The sequence below is a fragment of the Prinia subflava genome, chromosome 15 (genome assembly GCF_021018805.1).
Source record: "Prinia subflava isolate CZ2003 ecotype Zambia chromosome 15, Cam_Psub_1.2, whole genome shotgun sequence".
Lineage (NCBI taxonomy): Eukaryota > Metazoa > Chordata > Aves > Passeriformes > Cisticolidae > Prinia > Prinia subflava.
In genome coordinates this window covers 9855499-9877917 of record NC_086261.1, presented here as the reverse complement: position 1 = coordinate 9877917, position 22419 = coordinate 9855499, and the positions used below count along the sequence as shown (strand labels likewise).

At 40.1% G+C, this 22419-nt stretch overlaps 1 protein-coding gene across 5 annotated transcripts; it reads left to right on the top strand.

Annotated features, from left to right (window-relative positions):
- Positions 1-94: 94 nt before the first annotated feature.
- Positions 95-21340, top strand: GABPB1 (GA binding protein transcription factor subunit beta 1). Of its 5 annotated transcripts, none has more exons than XM_063412520.1 (9): positions 95-1283; positions 7976-8083; positions 8887-9054; positions 9518-9712; positions 10811-10958; positions 11303-11416; positions 13089-13274; positions 14555-14670; positions 19540-21340. In XM_063412520.1, the coding sequence occupies exons 2-9, from the start codon at positions 7976-7978 to the stop codon at positions 19690-19692; spliced, it is 1188 nt and encodes a 395-aa protein (XP_063268590.1). In that variant the 5' UTR covers positions 95-1283; the 3' UTR covers positions 19693-21340. The 5 variants fall into 5 exon arrangements, with proteins under 5 accessions (XP_063268590.1, XP_063268591.1, XP_063268589.1 ...); XM_063412521.1 differs by lacking the exon at positions 95-1283 and adding an exon at positions 1306-1585; XM_063412519.1 differs by lacking the exon at positions 95-1283 and adding an exon at positions 1307-1521.
- Positions 21341-22419: the final 1079 nt, after the last annotated feature.

The window sequence follows — 22419 nt, the reverse complement described above, 5'->3', positions numbered from 1 at the left end:
GCTGAGCACGCCCAGAAAACCAGTCCACAAGTCACAACACAGAAAGAAATGGTTACTCTTTGCAATATTGTTATTTGTATTTTGTACAAAGCTACATTAGGTAGGTCCAAGGCAAATAATAATGGCTCTGTAAACAGTGTTATTACAGGTATTCCTCTGATTATCTAGTGGGTATTATAATCTCCAAAATAACAGACTGGAATTTTGTTGTTGGTATGTTTTCCTAAAGGATTACGATTATGAGATCCATGCTTCACAGCAGATATATGACTTGGAAGAGCTTTGGGGAGAATGTGATCACAACCATTTTGCATTGTTGAAACAAAATGGGGAGAGAAATGTTTCAGGGCCTGAGCTGTCAGGTTCAGCACCAACCAGGGACTGAAGTGCCAGAGCCCTCTGAAAGCGCAGCAATGACTGAAGACTATTTTGGAGCTGTCATCCCATCAAGTCCTATCTCTATGATCCCAAAGAGTAGCTTCCCCCATATTTGCAGATGGTGAGGCCACACCTTGAGTACAAAATCCAATTCTCAGACCCTTAATTCAAGGACATTTTGGGACTGGAGCAGGTCCAGAGAAGGGCAATGAAGCTGGTGAGGGACCTGGAACACACGTCCTGTGTGGAGTGGCTGAGGGAGCTGGGGGTTCAGCCTGGAGGAGGCTCAGGGGTAACTTTATTGCTTTCTTCAACTCCTGGACATTAAGAATTTTTTCACAGAAAGGGTGATTAGACACTGGAACTGTCTGCCCAGGGAGGCGGTGGAGTCACCGTCCCTGGGGGTGTTGAAGGAAAGACTGGACCTGGCACTCAGTGCCATGGTCTAAGCTGACACGGTGGTGTTGGGTCACACGTCGCAATCTTATGATCTCCGAGGTCTTCTCCAACCGAATTGATTCCGTGACTATCTCTAATGCCCTGCCTCAGGCAAGCAAGGCAGCGAAGTCCATGCCCAAACAGTGCACCCTCACCTGGGAGCACAAGCAGAGCCCCAGCAGCCAAGAGGCGAGAACCGCACGCCCTGCCACCCTGTGGCACAGAGTAACCCGGGACAGCGACCCCTGTTCTTGTTCCACAAGCTGCCTCTAGGGAGGCCACCCGGGCCAGCCGAGAGCGCGGGGTGGGCCCTGCCCCCGCCGGGCGGGCAGCGGGACGGAACATGGCGGGGCCCCTCCAGCCCGCGCTTCCCCGCCTTTCCCCGCGGCAGCGCGCATGCGCGCTGTGCGGCGGCGAGGCCGTATCCCTCCGCGCGCCCCTTTCCCCTCGATGTCTGTGTTAATAAGGTAATTCCCGCGCCCATGGTAAGTGCCGGGCGCCCCTCCGGGCCCGCCCGGGGCGCCCCGCGCCGCCTCGCGCCCGCCCGCGCGCCCGCGGCGGGGCACAGCCGCGCGGAGCCGCGCCACTCCCCTCCGCCCGCCGTGTCCCTCCGCCGGGCGCGGCGCGGACTCTCGTGTGGGGCTCTCGGCCTGCGGAGCCCCGGGTCGGTGCGGCGGCGGCGGCGGCGGCCGGGCCGGCAGCACGGTAAGGGCCCGTCCCCGCGCCCCGTCTCTCCCTCACCCCCCCCGGGCCGGCCAAGCTTTTCCAGGTCAGTCTGCGCCTTTGTATAGGGCCCTGTTACCGGATGTGGAAGTTGATCTCTTCGCTGGTAAAAAATAATTCCACTTCCCCCGGAACCCGGCGCCGCGGCTCCCTCCGCAGCGCCCAGCCCAGCCAGGATTTCCTGTCGGGGAGAGCGGGCGGCCGGCCGGCCTTCCGGGGACCCCGCCGCGCGGGGGGCGCGGGCGGCGCGCTGGGCCGCGGCGGCGGCCTGGGCGGCGCGCGGGGCGCGGGCGAGCGCGACGCGCCCGGCGAGGGACCCGGGAGCTGAGGGGCAGAGCGGGGCTCGGCTCGTCCCGCGGGTTTCTCCGCCGGGCAGCGCGGTGTGGGCCGCGTGGGCACGGCCCCGAGCCCCGCGAGGGCCGGGGGGCCCGGTGGGGCCGCGGCCCGGGCTCCCGAGGCGGCGGGGCTGCGTGCGCGAGCTTGGCGCCAAAGGTGCCCTGGGGAGAGGCGGCTCGGGCGGGAAGGGAGCGGTTTCCCCTCCGCAGTGCCCCTCACCCGGAGTCTGTAACTCTTGCTTTGGACTCTTAATAAAGCGTATGGTGAGAGCTTAAAAGTGGGATACCGTATGTTAGTACGGATTGTCGTTTTTTTCTGTTTTCTCCAAATAGTCAAAGTAGTTTCCGTTGGTGGGACGGTGCTGGCACGTCGATGAAATCCCCTGTAGGAAGTAGTTTGTGGTAGTTCTTTAGGCGTTTGTGTGTTTTCCTTTAACCTGCTTACTCAAGTGGCTTTGATTTAACGGCGAATGCTTCATAGTAAAGTATGCTCAGAGTTGTGAATGCACACCCTGTAGTTTTTCAGCCTGTTTTAAGTTATTCATTACTGCTGAACTATTAGTACAACTGTGCAGTGTAGCTGAGTTTTGTATGCACACAAATATTTGTAAGAGAACATAAGTGTGCCATGTGAGTAAGGTTAAGAGTATATTTGGCAGATCAGCATACACTCAATAGAGACTCTTGTTCGTGACCCACTTTTTTTGCTGAAAACACTTTGTTTTCTAGTTGGGTTTTTTTTAGGCCTATGCGCTAGACAGAAACTGTCGAGGAGGATTTCTCATGATAAAATGGATGTTTTAGGTAGGAGGGAGATGATTTTTATTTGATAGTATTTTCAAGCTTAACCAACTTGAGACAGCCTCCTAAGGCTGTGATACAGTTCAAAAGCTACATCACAAGCCCTTGGGTTCTTCATGTCAATCACAGCTGCTGCAAATTAACCTTCTTGGTATCTATTGCCGAATTTATTTGTGAAAACTGTGTAGCTTGCTGGCAGTGTCAGTCCAAATCTTGGTGCCAATGGTTCACCCTTGTTGCATAATAACACTCTTTAGATGTTATAGATCATGGCCAAATCTGTGCTCTCCTTTGTAAGAAAAGCCTTTTCTATGGTCTCTGTTATTTAATTGAGTTCACTGTTGATTGGTGCTTATTTAAGTTAATGTATGAACCTAACAGGAGGACAGATCTGCATGTTAACAGGCCTGGCTGTCTTTGCCACTAAGCTATTCAATGTTTGCTTTTCTCAGCTCAGGTATTTTTCATCTGATGCATGTCTGACATGAAGGTCATGCTGCTGCTCAAGCAAACTAGAGAGAATTTAATTACAAATACAACAGTCAGAGGAAAGCTGAAAGCACTGGAATTAAAGCTGACTGCAATTAACATATTGGTGTAATTTTCGCTATCACGATAGAAATGTGGATAGCCTAAGCCTATGACATTTAGATTAAGATTTGAAGTATCATTTATGAAATCATGGTCAAAAGATGTTCAATTCACATAGGAAAGCAGACAGGAACTTTCTGAGTTTATCCCATGTAATTTGGTGTAATCACTGCTAATTGATATGTACAATAAAATGATGCCAAAGTCTTCAAGAGATGTCAACTACTCTATGCCGTACTTCAAAATATTGTTGACCTTGGTATGGACAGGCACATAAAATTAGCTGGAAATGGCTATTCTGAATTTCTAGCAATACTGTGAGATGCTGAAATCAGTAGGGTGGTAGTGTTTGTGAAGGTCAGGTCTGGTAAAGCAGATTAAATCGTTTTTTTCTTATGTAGTGGAAGGAAAAGACATTCTGAGAGGGCGTTCTCTTTCCACATGTAGTGGATGTGAGAGATGATGGGTCTCCAGCCATCTTCTAAGTACAATTCTGCCGTCTGTCACTTGAGCAGGGAAAAGTGTTTAATGAGCCTTCAATGGAACTTTGTGATTGCAAATCCTTATCAAAGATACGGTGTGTACTGATTTGGGTTCCTTTGATAAGTTGCAGTGCTGCAGTCCATGCTCCTCTAGAGTAAGGCTGTCCCTTTCAGGAGAGCACCTTGGGACAAACGCTGGGCTGGGAGGTCTCCATGCTCAAAGATGTTCCATGCTTCCAGCAGCAGCTGCTTTGTGCCTGCTGATCAACACTGCAGCGGTAGAAGAGGAACAGGTCTGGCTTCTAGGGGCAGGACACCAGTCTGAGAGATGCTGCAACGTTTTAAGCCAAACTTACTTTTAATTTGGACTGCAGACTCTGCTGCTCTGTTGTCTGTAGACTGTGGTGTGGTAGCCCAGGCATCCCAAGTTGCCAGGCTTTTAGCTCCACTTGCTTCCCACATAGCCCATTTCACACACAGTTCCACCTAAAGTCCTGTTGAGTGCTATTCTGTACCCTTCTGTGTGATCAGTGTGATCTTCAGAATTTATTATAGAGTGTATAAAAACCTATATCTAGGATGGATGTGAAAAAGCAGTATAATTTTCTTTTGAACATAGGTAAAATAGCAATAGTAATTTGATGTTATTTTTAATTACCTGTTCATTGTGGCATCTGGCTAGTGATACTGTGCAGAATACATTGCAGCAATGTGGAAGTTCAGGTGGTTAATTCAGAGAAGTCTAAACCCAGTAGAAGCTCTTCCCTATTTACTCAGTTATAGACAAAACCCTCTCTTCACACAATTGTGTAGGAGCTCTTAGAAGTCTGGAAACATTATCACATTGCCATAAGAATAATTCCAGCAGTCTCAAGTCTTTATTTCAGAGCCAGTGATGCTTTTGTTCTCTGAAAAAGTTCTCATGCAAAGTGTTACACAGCTGTCATGCTAGCAGCGCTTGATAGAAATGACACAGTTAGTGAAGAGAACCCTCTAACACGGTTCAGCAGAGTTGATTTTGACACTGGGGAGCAGCAGCAGAGTGTTCTTTGAAATAGCAATCTCATTTCAATTTTAAATGTATTATTGTATTTTGCTTGTGATAGTCTCCCTGCACTATTGTAGTGTTACTGAGTGATCTCAAGAGAGCAGCTGGAAAGGTTTTCTGGAGCGGGGCTCTGCAGACCCTTCTCGCTGGGTCCCAGTACTGTGGATGAAGGGGAAGTTGGGTGTGTTGTTCCTCGGGGGTTTCTTACAGACCTGGTCCTTGGAATGGGCTGCCAAGTGGAAATCAGCTTTGGGTTGACTACTCTTCAGAAATTTTGTGAGTACTAGTATTCATTGCTTAAAAGTGACTAAACATGTGTGAGTTTTGGTGGAAATGCCTCTTCATTTGCTGCTGTTAGTGCATTAGTGATGTATAATGGGCTTTTTATTATTTTAGTTGAACAATGGAATTTTGCTGGGTTTTTCTTTTTTCCACTAGATGGCCCAAGCATGCTTCCAAGTATGCTCCCATGAGAACTGAAACTTAGTTCATTTCTCTTTTAACTGAAGTTAAAATTCTACATTATGAAGCATATACCACCCTGTGTGATGCTTTGTGCTTGTTTAAAGTACAAACACTTTATGTCAACCAAGAGAGTGTTGGTTAATGTAAGGAATATGTGGTAATGAAAGGTTATTTTTTTCCTAGATTAGAACATATTTATTGAGTGCAGTATAAAGCTATTTAGTTTTGCATTGAGACGAGAACTGGTGTGCTCCACAGTAATTCAAAGAGTTCAGGGAGGCTCTGAAAAGGTTGATCTGAAGTTTGTCCCTAACATCTGGGAGTGAGACTGGTATTTTGCAGGTCACTGTAATTGATTTTTTGGGGTGGGGGGTGGCTTGACTTTTGCTGCATAGGGTTTTCATAACAACTTTGCAGCTCATTCAGTAGTGTATAGATGTGGGCAGTGGGTTCTGAATAGGCTGTTAAACGTACAGACTTAATTAATTTGCCTATTTCAGTTTAACAGACCTCAAGTATGAGCTTGTTGTCATGAGTGTCTTTTTGGTTAGTGGAGGAAGATGGGAATGCACAGATGCAAGATGGGCAGCTCTTCCATGAGGGTGGTTGGACACTGGAATGAGGCTGAAGAAGTGGCAGGATGTTCATCCATAGAGAGACATTCAAAACCCAACAGGGCTGAGCCCTGGGCCAACTCTGGGCTCGCTCTGACTGGGATATTGAACTAGGTGACTTTGAGAGGTCCCCTTTAGCCTTAATTATTCTGCAATTTCAAAATGAGATTATATTAGTTACTTTGCTCTACTGCTGTTTAAACCAAAAATAAATATAAGGAAAATGGATAGTTGTCTTTCTGAGCTAGTTGTAACCTCAGTATTTTGAATTAAGTTCCAGCTTTCCTTTGCTTCTGGGGGCCTTGATGTGGTGGTATTAGACCACCAGAAGGATGTCTGTCTGTGAGTGTACTTCCCTTCCTTAACTTGCAATCCCCACTGGGGAAAAAAAGTCAAAGGGAATCCTCTATTCCTTCATTTCACCGCTGCATTTGCCAAGTACCATCTCTTGCCTTCTGTTTGGTATTGTGACTTTTAGTGTCTTTCTTTAACAGGTGTGACAGATTTTCTCATACTCCATTCCTTAGGATCTTGCATAGATTTTCTCTTTTGCTCTTTTTCTTTATGGAAAAGAGACAGCAGTTGTCCCTTCCTCTCCATCTGACTGTGTTCCTTTTTTCCTTCCTTTTCCCATTGTCAGTATTTATCCTGTCTTGCCACCTTCCTGCTTCTGTTCACTGTTCTGACTGGAGACAATTCAATGTGTTCACTTGTACCTGAAGGATGGACATAAATGGATTATTTAGGTGACAGGGATATTGCTGCCTGCAGTCAGTTCTGTAGACAGAGGTAATTGCTCTAGTTCACAGCCCTACTGATGTGTTCAGTACTGCATTTGCAGTATTTTGGTCTCCTTTCTAGTTCCTTCCAAAGTCAACAGCTTTCAGTTTATTGAGCAATGTGCCAGTTGAGCCCGGTACAGAGAAATTTCTAAAGATACTGTTTTTATGATAGATTTGTATGTTTATTGGGATTTGTTTCCTGGACTGCTACACTCTTCACTTTGTGTAGGACATTGGCTGTGAGGCCTCACAGCTGCTGTTACTAGTAATACACGCTTAACTTTGTGACTGGAAACTGAACTGATGAAAGCAATTCCATTTTTAGCATCCTGGTAGTGGAAAATTATAGCTACAGGTATACTAAAGTGTTAGTAGTAGTATATTTTGGTTGGTAGCATAAGGTATGGTTTAGTTCTAATTTTTTTTACCAAACAAATTTAATAGCAAGTATGAAATGGGGTGAATTTAAAAAATTGTGTTTCTAGCAAATCTTTGATGCAACAGAAACAGATGTAATTTGTCTACATACATTATTGTAAGTATTATATGGAACCCTGGTGTAAAAGGGACATTTTTCAATCATGGTGTGAAGGTTTTTCAGCTACTCTCTCAGTTATGTCTCAAAACTTTGTACTTCACATGGTTTTAGTAACTGTAGACAGTTAAAGCAGGTAATAATAGTTGTTTTCAGGTGAAGATTTTGTTTCATGTATCTGTTGTATGTAGTACAATAAGAGGCTTATTGTGTCATTTTGCATCTGGGAGTACAGAAATTATATTTTAGGGTGAACAAAAATAGTGCTGGACAAGATTTCAGAAAGGTGGTGTGTTTCATACCTATCTCAGTAATTTACATGGTGGTACCTCCTACATACATGCAGGCATTTTGGATAAGTGGATGTAGTGCCTTTGGCTGCATGACATAGCAGCCCTGATGTAGTAGTGTTTGAAAGCTGGACAGAGCTGCAGAAGGTTGCAGTATCAGGTGAGAGCTTTGAAACTGCCTTCTGCTATCAGAAATGTGCATCCAGTTCAGTTTAAATTCTACTGAACTTTACAGCTACAGCATTACAGTTACAGCATTGTAATACTGACATCTTTGCAGTGTCCGTCCTGTTTGACTGACAGAAGTAATTCTAAAATCAAACTGTTTATTGCAATCAATAAAGCTTGTTCTCATGGCTAAAATAACATCTCCAGTTTCTGAACTTTTCAGAGTAGTTCAGAAATAATAATTAAAAGAAAGACAACATGTATGTATTTGAAATAGTGATAATGTTATTATTTTGTCTTTATATTCCTTTATGTTCTTCACTAGATGTCACTAGTAGATTTGGGAAAGAAACTTTTAGAAGCTGCACGAGCAGGTCAAGATGATGAAGTTCGCATTTTGATGGCAAATGGAGCACCTTTTACCACAGACTGGGTAATGAAAACTTTTGCAGTGGAAAAAGTAAATCATACTTTTCTCCCCTGAAGAAAGAAATATGATTCTTAAAATTTAGCACTTATATTATGGTTCTTCTTGGATTTCGGCAATCACATCATCTAATGTTTAATTCAAAATTAAAATTGTCTGTTTCTTCATATGACCTCCTACTGATTTTAGTAACAGACTGTGAATGAGCTCATTCTGGTGACTTTCAAGATGATTTGGAATGGTTAATGGGAAAAAGCAGCAATCATCCTCCTAGTTATTGTGTTTATGCATTTAGTGTAGTAAGAGGTCTGAATTATGAAAACAGTCCTAACTACCTAGTATGTGCAGCTGAGAGTTCCCTGATACAGGGGTACTGAGTTGTCTTTTGGAGGTGCTGATTTTTGAATAGGTTGTAGAGAGAGGTCAGGTACCCAAAATTCCTAGGGCATTTACAAGCTTTTAAGAGCCTTAATCTGCTTAGTGACCTTTCAAATTAACTCTGTTTCAAGCAGGAGATTGGACTTAATTGACTTCTAAAGGTCCCTATTGACCAATACTAAAAGTGAGGTTAAGCCCCTTGAAATGTTACATGTCAAAAAGACAGAAAAAGCAGAGTAAAAAGAAAGCAACAGCAAACTTCCCTCCCCCGTTCATATTTTGTAAAAGCCCCAACAGCTTCTCTCCTTGAGACTGCAAGGGAAAATGCTTCTGAAGTGGTGGCTTGACACCTGGGTTTGGTAGCTTCAGAGTGAAAAGAAATGCTCCTTACTGATATCTGTTATATCTGCATGTTTTGTGTTCCCTTACAGCTGGGAACATCTCCACTTCATCTAGCAGCACAGTATGGACACTACTCCACCACAGAGGTGTTGCTGCGAGCAGGCGTGAGCCGGGATGCCAGAACCAAAGTGGACAGAACTCCATTACATATGGCAGCATCAGAAGGCCATGCCAGCATAGTAGAAGTGTTACTTAAGGTAGGAACTGCTGAAACAAATCTGAAATGGGGTTATTGCAATGGTTTATGATCAAATATTTGCAAGTTGCTTTTACTCATGAAACCAACATTGAAATGATATGAGTAGTTAAACTGTGTGTGTTGGGAGCTTTGTTTTCCATTGAACTGTTATTTATTTTACATTAAAATCATCATGATTCAGGTGAGTTATTTACTGCTGTCTCAAAGTAAGAATACTCTCTAATTTGATATTGTGTTTAGTAATAGATTTTAGAAGTAAGATGTGTTTTAGGAATCTGTAATCCTTTTGAAGTAAATAACGTATTTGGTAGATGGAGTGGATTACCTTTAATAAATGTATAAATGTAAGATAACAGGGCATTCCTCATAGAGAAGGACAATTTTGCACTTCATTCTGTGACCAGCATTACTTAATTCAGGTATTTCTAATGACACAATTTATGCAATGATCTTGTTTGTAGCATGGTGCTGATGTCAATGCGAAGGACATGCTCAAAATGACTGCACTTCACTGGGCTACTGAGCATCACCACCAAGAAGTTGTGGAACTCTTGATAAAGTATGGAGCTGATGTTCATGCTCAGAGTAAATTTTGCAAAACGGCATTAGATATTGCAGTAGACAATGGAAATGAAGACATTGCAGAAATATTACAGGTAAATTGTACTTCCTTGTGTTAAGGGAATTTACAGCAAAGTACTTGATTACACGTATCATAAACTAAGCTTTTACTGTAGCAGCTATGACATCATATATTGATAATGGCACATTCCAATCTAATTCATTACATGAAATGAGATTAATGTTAGTAAACATTAATTGGTTGAAGAATATTTTCACCACCTACAAAGTCAGGGATAAGTATTCTTTGTTTTCTTAAATTTGAGGGGTATAATACACAGAGGTAGGTGGACTCTTTACAATTGAGGTGTAAAAAATAACTCCCTTCTCTGACAGCATATTTTGATTATCCCTTAGTATTCAGTTAGCTTCATATATGGATACTAATTTCCTGACTCCTGAGTTGGAGTTCGAAGAGGAGAAAAGAGATGCCAATTTTTCCAGAATTAGAAAAGCTAAGATTGAATTGTTGGAGAATCGATTATAGTAGATAATTCCATGGAAATGTATGCTCACTGTTCAATAGTGTTGTTAAAGGCAAATAAAGTGATAAGTCTTACTGAGAAAAGAATGCAAAGCAAATGAAAAATATCATTATGCCACTGTATAAATCTGTAGTCTCCCTGTGTCTTTAAATGTCTGAACTTCTGGTTTGTTCCTTTAGCCTCCTCCTGATTGCAGAAAGGCTGTAGTAAACAGAAGTTAGTAATAATTCACAGCAAGAGAAAAAGACTGCCGTGTACATTTCATGGCAATTGCAAAACTGTCAGAGCAGCTTTTCATGACATGTGTCTGCCCCAGCAGTCTTGGTTCTTTAGACTTCTCTTTTAGATAAGTGAGATTGCATATCAGCAAAAAAGCCTTGTCCTCTTTGTTTACAATACCTGGTAGGGAGAAGCAGTGGTGTGTTGTTTAACTCTCACTCCAACAGACTTTCTGTCTTCAGATTTCAAACAAAAAAAAAAAGTTTCTTATGTGCTTGGAGATAGGACAAGATGCATGTGTATTGCATGGGTATAATGCAGGAGTTCCTCCTTGTTTGTGTGAAGTGTGCAAGAATTGCAGCTCTTACCCAAGGTCAGCAGCTCCCTTGTAGCTGCAGTGGGAATGATGTTGTTGCCTTTGTGTCGCAGATTGCAATGCAGAACCAAATCAACACGAACCCCGAGAGCCCGGACACTGTGACGATACACGCGGCCACACCGCAGTTCATCATTGGACCTGGAGGGGTGGTGAACCTAACAGGTCTGGTATCTCCTGCAAATACATCCTATGCAGCAGGTATTTAGATGTCTGAAGGATAGCTTCTGGGATTTTGTACTTTCACTGATTTTCCCCATTTAGTGAAAAGATTTGAGGAAAAAGAGTGTTAAAAATAGTTACCATATTCCTCGTCAGTGTTTTTTGTGTGTTGTAAATATGTACATAACTAAAACAGCAATCTTCACAGACATAAATTGTCACAAGTTCTATTTGCTTAAAAAACTTCACTTCAGAATAGCACTTTGGTTCAGCGGAGTGCTGCTGAAAATTAAGTATGTGCTAGAAGTTTCAGTGCAATAAAAATAGAAAAGGGGACTTCACTGGTTTTAAATTTATCAGCTAATTCTTTTTCATTCTTCTAGATGAAACAGGAGTGTCTGCTGTACAGTTTGGAAATTCATCAACATCAGTATTAGCTACGTTGGCAGCTTTAGCAGAAGCATCAGCTCCACTGTCTAATTCTTCAGAAACACCAGGTTAGAAAGCTAAGTCATTTTAACTAATTTAGTAAATTTAACGTACATAATTTCAAGTTTCCTTTAGCACATGAAGAAGTGTGGTAAGTAACGATTCTGTGGGTATAGATACGGAAGGAGAGCAAGGAAGGAATAATAACCATATTTATGGGGCTATTTTTATATAGAGTAGCTTCTTTTTAGACAAAATCTTCCCTTTCTTTCAAGGTTTGAAGAAGTTCTAGCAATGTTTCCTTCCAGAACTAAAACCCAACACTGAGTTTGACACTGAAAGATCAGAGCTGTTTGCCACAGCACCTAGTACTGGCACTTGCAATTTGGACTTTTTTTTGACAGTGGTCTTTCTTACTGCTGAGCCTGTACTTGGAAGCCAGATCAAGTTCAATACAGCACCACTTATTCATGTGGGAGTTGCTGTTTTGGTTTCCTGAATAAACACTCTGTGGATATTTAAGCAGTGATACAGGACAGTGATCTCTAAACATAAAGATCTTGAGAAGACAATGTCTGCAGTCATTATTTCAACTACAGAGTGATTTTTCTGTGTATGTTATATTGTAATTAACTTAAAAGATGAAAGCTTCAGAGTTTTATCTACCTTCTGTCATCTTGAACATCACAACACGGTCTATAGGGTTTTAATTTCATCTCTGTAGATAGAGAGCACTCTAATGTCTGTTATTTAAATCAAAGGCTTTGCTTTTACCCTGATAAATTGAAAATAAAATACAGAGCTAGTGTTCTTGAATTTCCTTGATTGTGCTAGCAGTGATGTTCCTCTTTGTCTCAGTGCCTTGTTGTTTTAAAAAAGGAAGGATGGTAGCGCAATACCCCATTTGCAGCATACAGTGCAAGCTGGGGTATGTGCTGTAGTTCTGAATGGGGGCTTTCCTTGTCCTACCTTCCTTTGTAGAAGTGATACAGAGCTGTGAGAGTTCCCTGCTTTTACTCATTATTGAATCGTGAATTTGAAATGGATAGTTGAGCTGGAATTATTCACTTTTACCTATGAAATTATATACATACAAGGTTTGTTTTACTTCTTAAGCTTTATCTTTCAAAGGTGTAAAAATGTCAGCTCTGCAGAACTTTTCCTTTAGTCTCGTTCCATACTTTGTATAAGAAATAAAGTTGTGTTTGAAGTACTCATGGAGTACAGACAAACACTTTAAGATTCTCTCAGGGTCCTTTAGTCTGTTCCCATGTTGAAGACCATTACATTAAGTAGAGAAATCTGCGCTGGGTCCTGAAGTACAGAGGCAAGGCATTGGTTGAGAAGTAGCTTCAAGGTAGTATTTCAAGTTTATTTTTTTTTATTCTGCTATTAGTATAACTTCAGCTTGTGTACAATGCAGAAGTTCCTTGTGTTCTTAAAAGAAGCTCCTGTTCTTGCTGAACTGTTAACACTGAACCCAAAGTATCAATTTTGAGTGTGGTATATCAATATTATATTGAGCAGGGATGGTACTGCATGTATTGTCAAAATGTGAGTGCTTTATGTTGGCCTGATGAAAGACTCTATTTAAAATACAACACATAGTGAAGTGTTCATCAGGGGGTCAGGTTTTGAAAGCCATGGAAGAGATTTTTTCTCAGTGATACCAAAATGCACTTGAAATCATAAAAGCTTCATTTATAAATTGACTTAATTCCTTTACTAATCTGTTGCTAGTTGTGGCCACAGAAGAAGTTGTGACTGCAGAGTCTGTGGATGGGGCCATTCAGCAGGTGGTCAGCTCTGGAGGCCAGCAGGTTATTACCATAGTCACAGACGGCATCCAGCTGGGTAACCTGCATTCCATTCCAACCAGTGGCATAGGGCAGCCCATCATTGTGACCATGCCAGATGGGCAGCAAGGTGAGTGCACATGTTCATGATTCCAGCTTGGGGAACTGTTTTAGCTACAGTAATAATAATGACTTTATAGGTGCAAATAGCTTGGACCATCTATGAATTCTTATATTAGAGAAGGCTCAGACACAAGACTGCACTTCACAGGGTTAACATGTCAGCTGAGCCTCTGCTTTAGGAGAGAGAATAGAAGAGTTACTAAACTGTGGAATAAACAGGACGTTTAAAAGTGATAACTACTTGCTTTGCCTTCAGTAAGTTTGATTTTTGCAAACTTGTTACAAAAATTAGAAGATGGAGTAAACCAAAAACCTTCTTCTAATTCTTATGCTGTTGCTTTGCTGGAAGTACTGTGGGGAGGTGAGGCTTGGATTTAGAAATCTGATGCGTGAAGCAATCTGTGCAAGTCCTGTGGAGTGTCAGTACACTGACACACTGACCTGACAAATGGTCAGGTCTCACATGCCTGAAGTTTTAGAGCACCACTGACAGAACTAGTGAAACCAGAGTGATGCAACATTTTTTGGGGGTCATATGTACTTTGTAGAAGTTGCTAGTGTGATAAATCCTATTTTGTGATGTGTATGCTTTGCGTGGTTTCTTTTAAAGATGCTCTGCCACTATTTAGATAGAAACGATCCTTTCTCTGGTTTCTTTGTGAGGACTCCCAGAGTGAAGCTTGAGGAGTTGTACACAGGAGACATTATTTGGTTCACGGTCTGCCTGAACTAGTACACCTTGTTATCATTCTGAGTGAGTGGGTGTAGATAGTAACTGAGGTGACAGTCACATTTGTCAGATGGCTGCATGAGGAATTAGAATATGACACTACTGAGAACCCTGTTTTTCTTACTCATGGCTAATAACTACTGGATTTTTAGATTACTTAAGGTGTGTTAATCAAAACAAAAGCAAGGTTTGTATTTTGTAGTTATTTAAGAAACATTATATAAATGGTCTGCTACAGAAGTTAGAGTTGACAGACTGGTGACTCTGCTGTAGTTCTCTGCCATATCTGTTTACTCTGTGAAAAATGGCAGTGGTATTCCAGAGCTAATTACTGTAGACCTCAACCATGAAGAATTTTAAAGTTCTTTAGTAGCATACAAGCAACTGCAGTTTTTAGTAGATTTTCACTAAGCTTATCATGCACTTTATTATATAGATGTTTTCACAAGCAAAAGTATCTGCATTTTTTGCTCTTAATAAAATTAAATAATATGAGTTTTATATCATGCAAATATTATTCAGAGTAAATGTATTTACATGAACAAATTCATTTTCAGTATTAACAGTCCCAGCAACAGATATTGCTGAAGAAACTGTGATAAGTGAAGAACCGCCAGTGAAGAGACAGTGCATTGAGATTGTTGAAAATCGTGTGGAGTCTGCAGAAATAGAAGTAAGGAGTATATTACATGATCTGTGTTGAACAGTGTTCAGGACTGAGTATCTGGTTGTGGTTTTTGTATTGTTCAAGAGGTTAATTTCTGTGTTATCACAGAATGAAGTGTGTGAAACATTTAACTTGTTCAGTCTCTCCTGTAACTGAAATTCATCTTTTACAAAGTTGTTGTAAAAAGAAAATAGGAGGGCTGCTTGCATGATCCTGTGGTCATGCATGTAAAAGTGACATTTGTTTAAGTATATGAGAACATTTTTGTTTGTTTGTTTTTTTTTCTTCAAGATCAGTAGCTGTTTTTTAAAACTGGGTGCTGATACGTTATCGAGTGACTTGACTCTTTCCACTAGGAGTGAATGAGAGCAGTGTACCCTCATCTTTCTGTTACAGCCACATGATTCATGATTGTGAGATGATTTTTAGCAAAGTTTCCTTTCCATTCACGGTATCTAGATAACTGCTGATGGAAGTGTGAAACAGTAAGATTCTGTGTTTGTTAATTTTTATCTGTGTGGTGTCCCCCACCTCTTTTTTTTAATTCTGAAGCAATTTATTATTACACAACTTTGCACCACTGGTTTTTTAAAAACTATACTGCAGAAGACTTAAAAATGTTGAGAGCGCTTTCCTTTTTATATGACAAATATAAATGTATTTATACTGTAGCTGTTCAGTTTAAAATTGTAGCTTTTTTTAATGCTATCCACAAAAGTTCAACCATCTCATTCCTTTTCCTGTTACTTTTAACTGTACTGACCAGTTTGGGTCAAAAGTTTATGAAAATTGCTGTCTGCTTTGACTAGACTGTAAGTTCTCATGTTGTCAGCTCCATGATACTTCATTTATCAAAGGTTGTATTCTCCAACTTTTGTTCATGTTATCAGATTGTGCCTAATTGAATACCTTTTGTTATACAGTATGTGCTATATGTTATCCGTGTCTAATAACAATAATTACCACCTCTCATCATTTGCTGCTTTTTGTGTCCCTAAGTTGTTGCGTCAAATACTTTTGGCCTTTGCAGCTTTGTGGTCATTACAGATTATCCTGACAGTTGAAATTTTCTTGCTGCATTTTTTAAAGTGTATGACTGTTACAATAAAAGCATTTCTTTTCTTCACACTTTTAAAAATCTGCCTGAATTATTCATAAAGGAAATTACATTTCCTTAAGTATCTTATTGATTCTGTTTAATGATTTTTTTTAAAAATCCAGATTGGTTAAGGGATAAATTGACCTGTTCCTAGTTATAGATAATTGGTATAACAATACCAATAATTCTTTCAAGGGGATTACCAGTTTTATGTATATATGTTAAACATATTTAGCAGATATTGAAAGAAGTTGGTTTAGATGAGTTACTTGGTCTGTTCCTTTTAAGTGGAAGTTTTGATGACTTTCTAGTCCCTGCCTGCACAACTGGAAATGCACGTGCAGACCTCTGCCACTGTGTGAAGGCCAGTTGACTTTAGGGGCCTTGTGGTTCACAGGGGTAGGGTGCTACCTTACCTTGGCAGCTGTGGCATTAAAGAGCTGCACACAAAGTTGGTTCACTTCAAATTTCTTCATCACAGACTGTGCTAGATATTTAAATTTGGAGAGAATGGGACCTCTTCCCTCATTAAAATATTTTAAAAATATTTTAGAATGTGGAAATACAGAAAACATTTATTGTTTTCTTTGCCTCACGCTAATTCATTATAAAGAGTTGATTCTAGGCTGAATACTTTTTTCAGCTGTTTTAAGTTCATAGTGTGTGAACAGTTTACTGTAGTTGGAAAGTTTTTGTAGTTGAAAATCCTCCCATCCATGTGAGGTGGCAAACTTTCCTGTGCAAGTATTGTGGAACAACTAAAGCTGTAGTGGTGTCTTTAAATTTTCTCTTCTGGGTCTGTTAAGTTAAAACATTTCAGCTCGTTTTGAAGAGTGACAGCAGTTTTCCTAAGCAGTTTGATATTTCAAACATGGGATGGCAGCAAAAAATCCCTGTCACACAGATACTCTGTTTTTCATTTTCATGCATAATTCATTAACATACGATCTTTATTTCCATTTTTTAATTTGACTGTTTCTCCCATGTTGCATGTTTGAAAGGTAACACATATTAGGACCAGGACAATCATTTGATTAGACTAAAAAAAAAATCATAATTGTAAACTAATTATATTCATGGATTCATATCCTCTGTCTTTGTGTTGTTTTTTGTGGTTGGTTATTTTAGTTGTAGATGTTCCTATTATCAATGGAAAGTTACATGTAATGAAGAAAATTCCCTGTAAAATGGAAGATCTCTGTAGAGCACTGAGCATCCGCTAGTTTGATTTTTATCTGGGTGGGTGATACAAAAGGACTTCAGATCTCTAGAACACTTCTGATTGTGTTCTAAAGAATGTCCCAAGAACACTTTCTGGGTTTGATTAAATTGGTAGATGAAATACAGTCCTCCCTATTGTAGATGTCAGAGTTAGAGAACCAGTTTTGACCATTGAGTCCACAGTACAGATGTGTTGCTTCTCCAGAAGCATTGGGTTCTTCCCACTGCCTAGTCACACGGAAAAGTTGTTTTCATCCCCTTAACTCCTTCTGTCTGCTGGGACTGTGACAGTCTAAAAACTCCACCTGTTAGCTGCCGGACTAATCTAGATACATTGAATTGCTAGTGTGTCTAGTACTAGATACTAGTTCTATCTTCTGGCCAAGCCATGGAGACTTGGGGTTTTTCCTGGGCTTTTTCTTACCCATTCCTTAATGTGCTGTACTACTTTTGGGTACACAGCTCTAGTTCTGTCTTCTGTGGGAAACACTCTTAAAATGTTCAAGAACCTCTCCACCTCCAAATGTTTGCTGTGTGCCCACTCCACAGCAGTGATTCCATCCCCAAATGTTTGCACATTCCATGGCAGTGATAGCCTCTTGCTGTTTGTAATGCTCCACAGGACTTCTTGCCAGTGAACTACCAGTGGTTTTTATTTCTTTGCAGGTCATTAGATAGAGCAGCTTTGCGTCTTGACAGTATTAGGTTTTTGATGGTTTTTATGAGACCAGTTCATGGGATAGATAATGCCCAGCTCCATACATCCCAGCCCTTAAAAAGGAAAGGCTGCTTTCTGCATATGGAAGGATCAACTATTTTGACTAATTCCCTGGGAATTTCTCATAGCTCTGTTTGCCAAGGCTCTAATCCATGAAGCTGTTGGTCCCCTCATACTACAGAGATAACTTTTGGAAATAGCAGTACATTTTGGCTGGTGCTGCTCAGTGTTTCAGACTGTCTGAGGTGGAGGTTCTGCTGTTCATTTGGCATATGTCAGGCTAGTTGCTACATGGGCTGACCATCCATAAGGTTGCCTTAAAATCAAAATCCAGATTTTCAGAGGTGGAAGCTGAACTTCCTTTTCAAATAAGTAAGCAAAATCAGATGAGCTCTCATTTTATTAGTATGTGCTCCAAATGAAGCAAAGCCTAGCATGCTGCCTTCAGCTCTTAAAGCTCCTTAGAAAATCAAGTTGCACTTACTGGAGTTTGTTCTGTGTTCTAGCTAGTCTTTGTATAGCCTGTTAATAACATTTCCTTCACCTGTTGTTTTTGCTGTTGAGGTGCTGCTGTTAGCAATGATCTGACTGTATTTGAGCACATTCAGCTGACATGTGACTGCTAAATGTGACTGTGACAAGTACTGAGAACAGTAGCAAGTAGAAGGGAGGCAGAGTATTTTGTATTTTTCTGACCATGAAAATATGTGAGTGCATCAAAGATGAAGAATAGGGGTTCTTATGGGAGTGTGGTGGGCTGAAACTTCTAACAACTGTTAGAGGTATGAAATGGGAATGTGATACTGAACTGCTGGGATGGGAATGTGGTGGAAAGACAACTTTTTTCCACTGGACTTCTGTTTTTTGAGAAGTCATTTTTCTGGGAGATAGTTCGTTTCTCTGGCAACCTTCCTTACTGTTCCTACTTAACAACTACAGTGGAAAGAATGATTTTAAATCCAATACTACCTTAGTCATAAAAGTATGATGCACTTCAATGAAATGGTATTTGATTGAATGTTTGATCAAAACAAAACTATTTCCCAGCAAATTGCTTTTTCAATTGGGCTCAGAGCAACATCAGACAAAATGACAGTACCCACATCACTGGAGATGGAAATGCATTCTCCTTAATTCCTGAGGCAGCTTCAGAGGAAGTGGTATTTCCTGTATAATTTTGCTTGGAAACCATTTTACATCCACCCCCAACAAACTTGTATGCAGGATTTCTGCAGTTACTTAAGGATTTCTTTACTAGCTGCTTTTAAAAGGAAAAAAAGGTTATCTGGCTAATTGCCTGTTAATTCATTAAAGATATGGTGTCCTAATCAGACCTCTGGATTGCAGAGTACCAATCCCTGTGTAGAAAGCAGTTAGGTTTGTGCTTTGGTCAGAGGGCACCTGACACTCTCCAGTGCAGGTGGCTGATAGGCAGCAGTTTGTCATTTTTACTGTCGGATTAGAAGTACAACAGCAAGGGACAAGCCTGTTCGATTGAATAATTGGAGAAATGTTAATGTATTCTGTTAGTATTTAATTACCACACTTCCACTTTTTCCATGTAGCTCTTTTTTGGTGAAGACTTGGTGCTACCTTTGCAGCTCAGCAGGCTCAGGTTTACCCTCTCCACACTTGCAGCCCTGTGTGGGGAGTTGCCTGGTTGGTAATTTGGGTCTGATTTGCACAGCAGCATTCATACAGGTTTGCCTGAATAAGAACTGAACAGCTTCTCCATGATACCCTAACACTTGAACTGCATGTAAAGGAAAAGTATTTGCCGTTTTAGCTTGTATTTGATACTTATTTGACAAAATATTGCTGGTTCTGTTTCTAATAGGAAAGAGAAACTCTTCAGAAACAGCTGGATGAGGCAAACAGAGAAGCACAAAAATACCGTCAGCAGCTTCTAAAGAAGGAACAAGAAGCAGAGGCCTATCGGCAGAAGTTAGAGGCAATGAACCGCCTCCAGACTAATAAGGAAGCTGTTTAATAAAAAATGAACACACTGCAAAGCCTGTTACTTTCAAAAACCTGCAGTACAATCTTGAACTGTACAGTATATAGGTACAGCCATGGGATTTCATGATAGAGAAGATGCTACAAGTTGATAACTGGACTTAAGCCGTGAGCTCTGATTAATTTCTTGTAACATAAAAACTCTGAATTTAGAAATTGTGAAAAGTATTTAAAATTAAATACTGTAAATAGTTGGTTTTTTTACAGTTTCAAAATGAGTTGATAAATCTTTTTGAAGGGATCCAGAAACACGAAAAGCCAATGTTTTTGTGAAATTTTTGATTTTAGTATGAATCTAACTTCTGAAAAACAGAACAGTTTTAAGGGTGATGTTGATTTAAGCTGACAATTTGAAATTTGATTATGTGACAAAATTAATTAACAGTTATTTCTACATGATAACAACTCAACTTCTCTGAATAAGACATTTCCAGGTGGAAATCTTTGTACAGCTTTAAGTAGTTGTCTCAGATTCTCTGAAAACCATTTTTGGGTTTTTTTTTTATTTTAGGTGGTGAAATTTTTATATTTAATTTCAGATATATCCAAGTAGATTTACATGTATATGAAGCTAATATTTTTTAAACTTTTCAGTTTGTACATATGCTGCATGTTTTTATAATTTCTACACATACATCTTGCATAGGTATTTTTCAGCAAAGATGAGAAAAATTATGAGAAAAACGTTTAGCCTATAGGTCATTTGAAGTAAGCTAGCAGCCAGTTTTATTGTGGATGGTATATTTCTTGGAAGAATGTAATTTGTAATTAAGAAGAACAAAAAAGTATCCTAATTTACATATTAAGAGGCAAAATTTGGTAGTGGAGGCATTGAAACTTCATTTCGTGTGTCTTACAATTTTCCTGTACAAACATTTCAAAGTTCAGTAAGGAGTAGAAAAGAACGTCTCCACTGGAACACAAATAGTAGCTATTTTAGAATATCCCTATCGACCTATTTTCCCCAATAGCCTTGAAATTACTTCAGTGATACATTTTTTTAATGGACTTTTGCATTTTAATTACACAATTGGACAAAAAATTACAAAAGTAATTTTTTTTTATGTTGTAGTGATGCTCTTCCTACCCAACATCATTGTTCCTCACTGTGATACTGTGTTTGTGTGTGTCTGTGCAGTGATCTATTATGCTTAAAATTTATATGGCACGTTACATCTTCAGAGCATTTTTAAATCTTTTAAAGAACCCTTACTGCACTGCCTGAGGCAGGTAAGTGAGTGTTACTGTCTCAATTTTATAACTGGTTTAAGTGCAACATGAGGGAGTGTTAAATGACTGGCTTAACACCGTGTGAACCTGTGGTCACCTGGGAATGGATCTCAGGAGTTCCTGGCTTCTAGTCCTGTGCTTAGACTGAGCTGCCTTAAGATTGTTCAGTGCTGTGTTACATTAAATTTTGAACTACTGTGCAGATCCGTTTTTTGTAAGATAAAACTCTTTGTGCTTTGCTTTGTTGTTCCATGTTCACTGCTTTTATGGAATTGTTTATATAAACTTAAGCAAAAAGTCTGGTTTATCTATACTGTACACGGAAGAATTACCCTTAAAACTGTACTCTGGCCTACTTTTTCTATTTTACAATTAAATATCTTTTCCACATATATATAGTGTAGAATCAATTCATTTGGTTTGTGTTTGAATGAGAGGGTCAAGGCTGTTCTGTGTTAGGCATCTGGAAAAACATGAAAAAACTCTTTCGGGTATAGAATGGCCTTAAATGGTAGGAGGGAGGGATAGATGGGGAAGGGATTGCATTGTGCTGTACAAAACTTTGTCAAACTGGTCAAAACTGACTTGGGTTTATAGATTTGGCAGTTCAGAAAAATTCTAAATATCTTCATATTGTTATATGTTTGGTAAATTTGATTTTGATTGGCAAATTCGATCTAAAAATATTCAAAAGATAAAAATGGGAAATCTATGATGATGGGTTTTAGAAGATTTACTTTCAAGGACATCATCATGCCAGTACTAGGACTTGAAGCAAACCTTGTGAAGTGGTTAACTGGAAATTGCTCTATTTTAGGAATTTATTTCAGGAACTATCCATTATGTCATTAGCAGATTGAGGAACCAGTTAGCCAAGGGAAATGTGCTGCTTAGGCATTGCTCCAATTGATTATTTTGTGATCAAAATAATGTTTGTGTCCTCACATCCCACAAATTTAACAACAGTGTAATCTCTATGATTTCTTAATAATGATAAGAGTGGCAGTGTTTGAGTGGTGATAGTGGCAACGTTCACATCCAAGTGGAGAGTTTCCCACGGTTGTGACAGCAGATGTTGGCAGCAAACAATGAAATGAACCTTTTCTATTCATTGTGTTTCCTGTGAGCAAATATTCTATTTCTCATTGTCCATAACAAAACCCTTCTGAGTGCAGTGTAGCTGTAACAAAACCTTATTTATCACCAGCAATATTTACCCTACCTGTAATCCATTATCAGCTATTTTATTTTAGTTCCGAACAGGACCTGCTGTTTGTTCTCTTCTGCACAGAACAAGAGATCAACCCAATGAAACCGTCACCTTTCAGCTGAAGTGAGGGTATATGTTACGTGAAATATTTATCATATAGTTTAGATCTGAAAACATTGTTAAAAATACTCTTCCTTATTTGCTGTTCCAAATTAAAAACATAAACGTAGTTAGCTACCATCTGTTTCTTTGAACACGTCC

Bases quoted from the DNA above. Each gene is read 5' to 3' on its own strand.
- GABPB1 (XM_063412520.1), top strand. From the start codon at position 7,976: ATGTCACTAGTAGATTTGGGAAAGAAACTTTTAGAAGCTGCACGAGCA. The intron at 10,959-11,302 runs GTATTTAGATGT...TCATTCTTCTAG, and splicing joins AAATACATCCTATGCAGCAG to ATGAAACAGGAGTGTCTGCT. The intron at 11,417-13,088 runs GTTAGAAAGCTA...ATCTGTTGCTAG, and splicing joins TAATTCTTCAGAAACACCAG to TTGTGGCCACAGAAGAAGTT.